Source organism: Arachis hypogaea, chromosome 14 (assembly GCF_003086295.3).
Source record: "Arachis hypogaea cultivar Tifrunner chromosome 14, arahy.Tifrunner.gnm2.J5K5, whole genome shotgun sequence".
Taxonomy (NCBI): domain Eukaryota; kingdom Viridiplantae; phylum Streptophyta; class Magnoliopsida; order Fabales; family Fabaceae; genus Arachis; species Arachis hypogaea.
The window spans coordinates 96,996,096-97,003,940 of record NC_092049.1 but is presented as its reverse complement, the minus strand read 5'-3'; the positions used below and the strand labels follow the sequence as shown (position 1 = coordinate 97,003,940).

At 34.3% G+C, this 7,845-nt stretch overlaps 1 protein-coding gene across 1 annotated transcript; it reads left to right on the top strand.

The window, feature by feature from the left end:
• Window positions 1-5,340: 5,340 nt before the first annotated feature.
• On the top strand, window positions 5,341-7,268 carry LOC112743534 (thaumatin-like protein). Its single transcript, XM_025792782.3, has 2 exons — window positions 5,341-5,510; window positions 6,274-7,268. Exons 1-2 carry the CDS (start codon window positions 5,450-5,452, stop codon window positions 6,951-6,953), a joined length of 741 nt encoding a protein of 246 aa, XP_025648567.1. The 5' UTR covers window positions 5,341-5,449; the 3' UTR covers window positions 6,954-7,268.
• Window positions 7,269-7,845: the final 577 nt, after the last annotated feature.

Below are 7,845 nucleotides of genomic sequence, written 5' to 3'. Positions count from 1 at the left end.
TGTCACAAGTAACAAACCCCTAAATTTATAAACCAAAGTATTGGAACCTCGGGTCGTTCTCCCTAGGAATTGCAACAAAGTGTCTTGTTATTGGTTATGAGATATTTTGGGGTTTTTTGGGATAAGAGGCATGAAAAGTAAATAGCAATGAAAATAAACTAACAACTAGAAAGGTCTTGGCAAGGAATGAGAATTAGAAGTCCTATCCTAGTTATCCTCCTCAATTGTGACCACAATTATCCATTACTACCACTTAGTTAACCTCTAACCATGGAGGAAAGTCAAGTGGATGAATTGATTTGATCCCAAAAGTCCTAGCCAACTCCCAAGGGAAAAGACTAGCTTTAGTGGTATCCAAATCAATTAGCAACTTCTAATTATCAATCAACACGGGAATTAGATAACTCAAGCGTCACTAATTACTCTACCAAAGCCAAGAACACTAAAATCTACACTAAAATCCAACCAAGCATTTTATCAAACACTTGGAAGACATAAAAGGAAAACATAGTAAATTGCAAGGAATGTAAATCTACACTACTCAATTGCAAGGAATTAGACAACAACAAAATCAAATCAACAATAAAGGAACATGAATCATAAATTGCATTGAATTGAAAATAGAAGAACAAAAATGCATCAACATAAAAGTAGAGAATTACATGAATTGAATGCAAAAATAGAAAGAGGAAGAGTAGAAGAAGAAGTATTGCAAAGGAAGAGTAAATCAAAGCATGAATTAAACTTAGATCTAAGATGGAAATATCCTAAGAACCCTAATTCTAGAGAGAAGAGGGAGCTTCTCTCTCTAGAAACTAAACTACATAATGCTAAGCTACCAAACAATTGCTCCCCCTTTTCCAATCTTGAATTCTGCATGAAATAGCATCAGAAATGAGTTGGGTTGGGCCCAAAGTGCTTCAGAAATCGCTGGGGGCGATTTCACTTTAGTGGGCTACGAGCTCAATCGATGCACATGCGTACATGGCGCGTGCGCGCCCCTGTACGCGAAGCAACATATGACAAATTTAATATCATTTCGAAGCCCCAGATGTTAGCTTTCCAACGCAACTAAAACCGCCTCATTTGGACCTCTGTAGCTCAAGTTATGGTCGATTGAGTGCTAGCAGGTCAGGCTTGACAGCTTTACGGTTCCTTCATTTCTTCATGAGTTCTCCCACTTTGCATGCTTTTCTCCTCACTTCTTCTACCCAATACTTGCCTCATGAACCTGAAATCACTTAACAAATATATCAAGGCATTGAATGGAATTAAAGTGAATTAAAATCACCAATTTTAGGGCCTAAAAAGCATGTTTTCACATTTAAGCACAATTCAAGGGAGAATTACAAAACCATGCTATTTCATTGAATAAATGTGGAAAAAAGTGATAAAATACCCTAAATTAAGCACAAGATAAACCACAAAATTGGAGTTTATCAGTGGACTCCTCGAGATAGCAACGAATTGGTTAACCAATTGGCTAAGAAAATGTATAACGACCAATTGAACCCACAAATGTGCTGGAAACCCCAGGGAAAATTGCTTTAATTCTTGTGGAGGAAGCCATAAACGGCAGTCACGGTGGTGGGAGGGTGACAAACCAAACTAGAGAAACAACGAGTCAATCCCTAGAATGGCAAAGCTCACAAGCAGAAGTTCAAGACGCTGGCTGTCTTGGACGGCAAGCAAAATGGTGGGCAACGTTTCAACGACAAGGGCTAACTCAGAGAAATAGCATTGTCTTCTCCTTGGGAATCCTAGTCCAAAGTAGACCCAATTAAAGAGAGAATCAACATAGGCGAGTAGTGAAGATCTCACTGGCAACGGGCAAGGATCTGGGATCGCTACACCAGGGCCAAGCTGTAGCAACCGGCGGTGAAGAGATGGTTGGAGCTAATAGGGATAATGCCAGCAGAGAGACATAGACGGACTTCATCAACCACTTCTCGTCCTGATTCCAGACCCAAAGATCAACTGAAAAGTAGAGCTAACAAGGTCATGTCATGGCGGCCATGGGAGCATGTGCTTAGCGTGTTAATTCAACATTCAACACTCTGAGAGACAACGATCAGAATGGGTTTTAGGTTTGGGCGGGTAGGGGTTACGAATCTGGGTAGGGTTCTCTGGGCATAGCCCAATACCACAAAAAAGCTTTTATGTTATTTTCTTCAAATGTTCCTCTATTTTTTACCGAAAACAAAGTTTTTCGTATTACTAATTTGATGATACTATATGACCAAGTTATTATAATAACTAAGTTAAATCAAATTAGTCCAATAACTTATTGACAAAAAAAGTGTTAAGTACGATTTTGGTCTCTAAGGTATAGGCCTTTTTTTTCGTCCCCAATCTTTTTTTTTATACAAATCGTCCCTAAAGTTTAACTTGGTTTTAAAATTGTCCTTCAGATCAAAATACCCTTATCTTTTTTTACCAAAATATCCAGTTCTTCTTCTCCATCACAGCAGCATTTCTTCTTCTTTTTCTTCTTCTTCATCATCAATAACTTAATCAGAAGAATAATGAAATCAAAAGAACAATAAAATCAGAAGCGCAATAACAATGAATTCAAAGAAATAGAATCAGAATAAGACGCACAACAACAACCAAAACAAAATCAAAATCAAAAGCAGAAGAAACAGAAGCTATCAACCTAACCTCCGACCGTCGCTGCCCTTACTGTGCCGGTTTTACCCTCCTTCTTCCTCCCCTTCTTTTCATCTTCCTCTTCCTCCCAACCGCCACCCACCGTTGCCGTCCGTCGAAAGCCATCAGCCACCACAAGCGCAGCCTTTCCCTTCCCAGAACACGTCACAACACCGCCACATCTTTCTCTTTCTCTCTCTCTCTACATCACCCATCGCCGAGGTAACCTCCATCTCCGTGGTTCCACCTCTCTCTTCCCCTCTCCACAAGCCCAAAACCTCCAAACCCTAGCGCCGCCGTCGAAACCCAGGCCGCCGCAACATCTCCCTCCTTCGTCCCTCGCCAACCTAGCTGTTCACCTGTCCTTGCCATCAATTCCCTCACAGAACAAAGACCACCGAAGCCGGCCACTTTTCTCCACAAGCTCGCTGTTGCTGTCGATCTGCCACTGCCGGCCCCAATGTCCCAACCACCGGCGAGCTACCCATTCTTCTCTCCTCCACCGTGACAAATGTTGTGACCTTTGTTTCTGTTCCTGTAGCTACCAGCGTCGGCGACCACCACAGTCATTGGCTTGTCCCTAGCACTGCTTCCCTCACCACCATTTCCCCTTCCCTGTGCTTCTGCTTCTCTCTCTCAACTCCAGAACTTTCTTTCTCCTTTTTTTTCTTTTTTTATTTTATAATTTTTTTTGATTAGGGATAATTTGGTAATAAAATTTAAGATTTAAATAAAAAGGACAATTTTAAAACTAAATTAAACTTTAGGAACGATTTTGTAAGCACAAAAAAGTCTAGGATGAAAAAAATTTTCAACCTATATCTAAGAGACCAAAATCATACTTAACCCAAAAAAAAAAAATAAAGAAGAAATAAGAAACTACAAAAAAAACTGAATTAAATTTGATTATGAAAATAACTTGTTCACCTATTATTTCTCTTGATATTTCGAATCATTTAAATCATACTTGATAAAAATAACAATCAAATCACAAAATTTCTAGGTTATTACTAATTAAGTTTTCATGGATCACGAGCAGGACAAGTAATTCTTTTTTTTGTTTAATTATTCTGTTGGTCCTATAGTTTTACTAAATATGTAATTAGGTATCTATACTTTTTTTCCCTTTCGATTGAGTCCTACTCTATTTTTAATTTTATAATTAGATCATTTCTAATATAAAAAATATTAGAATTAATTGAATATTTTTTCACAAATTGAATGTATTTATAATTAAAAGTCTACTTAAATTTTTTATTGTATGTTTTTTAAGAAAAATATTTTGTTAATTTTAACGTTTTTGACATAAAAAAAAGTCCTAATTACAAAACTAAAAGTAATTTAAAGATTCAATTAAAAAAAAAGGTATAAAGAGTTAACTAAAAATTTAGTAACCAACGGAATAGTTAAGTTTTTCTTTTTTTTCAAAACAGTTGTAGGTAATTCAATTTTGCTTAAATTAATAGTCATATGTGACACCAATTAAGAATAAAAGAAATCTTAAGCTAGAAGCCTGAACAAAAGTAATGGGTTTAATTATGTTTGTGCTATTATGCCTTTCCATTTCATAACAGAAGCAGATATTGGTGATGTAAAGCAAAAATACTCTAGCTAGCGCTATTATGTTTTCCATGTCTAGGAAAAAGAATCCTACGTCGTTAAAGTTTATCATAGGAATATTATCTAATGAAACTAAAGTTCGTATCACATGCAACAGTTTTTTGACAATTGCTTTATTTTTCTGATTTGATGAAAGATGCTGCAACTTGCCAAGTTAGTAGCAAAATAGCAGTATTCTAAACAGAATATTTTAATAAACTACATCTATACATATTATCAAGAAAATTAAAGAGAAAAACTACCTTAATTTTATATCTAATTTATATTTTTAAAGAATTTAATTTCAATGTGTTGATATTTGACAATATAAAATATTTTTTAATAATTATTCAATCATATTCAATTTTTAAATGATTATTTATGTATGTAGCAGAAGTAAAAATTAGTTATTTTATTAAGGTAACAACAAGCGATTAAGAAAAAGTATATAAAACTATTTTTTAGTTAGCTAATGTTAACTAACTTTACTTTAAGATTTATAATTTAGGATTTAAATTTAGAATTTATAATTTAAAATTTATAATTTAAGATAAACAAAATAATTTTTAAAATATTATCTGATGTGGGCTGAAAAAATTAGTTCTCTAGTATTACTTTGTAAATGTATATTGTCATCCGTAATTAAAATTAAATTATTTTTAAAATTCTTTTATAGATGATATAATATATAGTATTTGTTTAATCATATTTGATTGTTTCACATTTTTTGAGTATATAAATATTATGTGACATAATAATCATGAAAATAACTAAGTGATAAAATAAAATTGGTAAGGAATATAACCTGAATCAAATTCTCACAATTCGTAAGCAAGTAAGTGATTATTATTGATTCACTAATTAATAACAATAATAATTAATTTATTTAAACAGTTAAGTAGAAAAGAAATCTCCAGCTGGAAGCAATGCATATATGCCCCCCTTTGTTATGAAAGAGAAAGTTGAAAGTAAGTCGAGAAAATAAAGGCACGAGACAAAAGCTTCATGAGGGTGAAAGCGGGAAGTTACCAAAATAAAAAACGTTGTTTATAAATAATAAACAAAAAGTTAGCACTTGGCACGACCTATATAGTTGAGGGCAAAATACTTGGAACTTGAAATCCTCACACACACTTGCCACTACTCATGCCTCTATAGGTAGGAAGCTTCACCCATATACCTAAAAAATTGAGCTTAAACAATGGCAATAACTTCCTCCATTCTCTTCTACATTGTTGCATTTTCCTCCTTCATGTTCATAGGTAATGTTATTTCGTCTTTTTAATCCTTGTCGATTGCTCTCTGTATTTGTAAAGAGAGTTTTTGAATGCTAATTTGGTAAATGCACTTGTCACTTGCCATAAGGGTATTTTTTTCCCCTATATATACATACTTAATTTCACCTATAATTGTTTTTTTATTATTACAATGATTAACGTATAATTTATGCTTTTTTTTTTATCCAACTCATATCAAAGTCATGTGAAAACAATAGATAGACTTAAATTGTGGTGGATACACATGAAGAAGAGTCACTCAATCAGCTAAATCGAGCTCAACAAAATTTAAAAGGGTGTCTTTTTTTTCTTTCCAGTATGAATTGGTCACGTGGATAAGAAACATGGGAGTGGGAGGATCTATTTCCTTACTATCATCATTTTCATCTTTAATATTTTGAAAATTTCAATGGTATGTTACTAACTGTTAGATAATTCAATCAAACATATTTAATTAAATATATTCAATTATTTAACAGTTTACTGTATTATTTTTCGTAAAGATGTCTCCATGGAAAGAACCAGTGCCAATGTAGCGGTTGAAATTTGAGACAGGATTACCTTTGTCACATAACTAGTGTGATCCAAAACACTAAGCAAGATTACCTTTGTCACATTAATGTGTATTCTGATACATTGACTAAGAAAGTATATATGAAAAGTGAACAAATAAAATGTATAAAAGACTTTCTTCTCAATAAAATGCTGTCATTCTAATTTCTAACCATATGTATTCTATTGGTTACAGATGGAGCTCAACTGATTATAGTGAACAACTGTCTTGAAAGTGTGTGGCCAGGGATACTTGGAAGTGCAGGGCAACCAACTCCACAAGACGGCGGAATGCACCTCGGAAGTGGCGAAGAAGTAGTTCTGGACGTGCCGGAGAAGTGGTCGGGGAGGATTTGGGGCAGGCAAGGCTGCACCTTCGACACAAACGGAAAAGGCCACTGCCTAACGGGTGACTGCAACGGCCAGCTACATTGTAACGGCAACGGAGGAATACCTCCGGCAACCGTGGTCGAAATGACACTTGGCTCCTCAAAATCGCCACTCCATTTCTACGACGTGAGCTTGGTGGACGGATTCAACTTGCCGGTGTCCATGAAGCCGGTAGGAGGCGGGGCCGGATGCGGCGTAGCTTCTTGTGAGGTTGATTTGAATGTTTGTTGTCCCTCAGCACTTGAAGTGAAGAGGAATGGGAAAGTTGTTGGGTGTAAGAGTGCTTGTTTGGCTATGCAATCAGCTAAGTATTGTTGCACTGGCAGTTACTCTGATCCAAAAACTTGCAAGCCTACACTATTTGCTCATCTTTTTAAGGCTATTTGTCCTAAGGCTTATAGTTATGCATATGATGACTCTAGTAGCCTTAATAGATGCAGGGCTTCAAGGTATGTTATAACTTTCTGTCCTCCTGCAATGCTGTAACCATATTTATCAGAATCGATCTGGATTAACGTAGCTGCAGCTTTGCTAAGATCATTGTCAGTTATCACTGATGATGTTCTTTTCTAAATTGATCTTTTAGTATTTTCTTTGGGTTAAATTGGTGTAGTGATGTTCTTTCTATTAGTCATTAGCAAATGTTATTTCTTGTGTAGATAGTTTAAGAAGGTTAGAGTGATAATAGTTAGTTTCACCCTTAGCTTTTTCTTCCCTGTGTCTTTTGAGGGTGGTTGTTGATTATGCTTTGCAATGTATGGAATATATTCTCTAATTTAATTTGAAACAGTAGTTGTAATCTTTGTACAGTTCACTAGATATTGCACTTGTACAAAAAGTTAAATTAAAATTTGAGTAACATCAGCAGATAGCAGAAATTGTGGGCTGCACAATAGCATATATATAAATAACTTACCAATGTTTCGGTAACAAATAATGAAAAATGTTAGTGACATATATCTTTTCTTATTTTTTTTTTCCAACTCCCGCCGTTACCTCTATACTTTTTATGATAAACACTGATTTTAACACCTGTATTTTTTTAATAGCTAAATAGGTGTTTTCTTTATTTTATTAATTAAAAAATATTTTAAATATGCAATTAATTAGTAATAATCGTATTTTTTAATGATTGTTAAGAGTGTTTAGTGTATAAATAATATTTTTCTTTTTGTTTTGTTTTGTATACGATTAATATTTTTTGGTAGTTTTTTTTTTTTTTTGTGTTTAACCATTGTCGCCACGTTTTTTTCTTGTTACGCTTTAAAAGTGTAGCCAAAAAGGTTCAATAGAGTACATTTAGTTTTAAAAATTATTATTTTATCCACCAGTTTTATCAAAATATCTATTCTATCTTTATTCCTTTATAAAAACCTAA

Bases quoted from the DNA above. Each gene is read 5' to 3' on its own strand.
- LOC112743534 (XM_025792782.3), top strand. From the start codon at position 5,450: ATGGCAATAACTTCCTCCATTCTCTTCTACATTGTTGCATTTTCCTCC. The intron at 5,511-6,273 runs GTAATGTTATTT...TATTGGTTACAG, and splicing joins TTCCTCCTTCATGTTCATAG to ATGGAGCTCAACTGATTATA.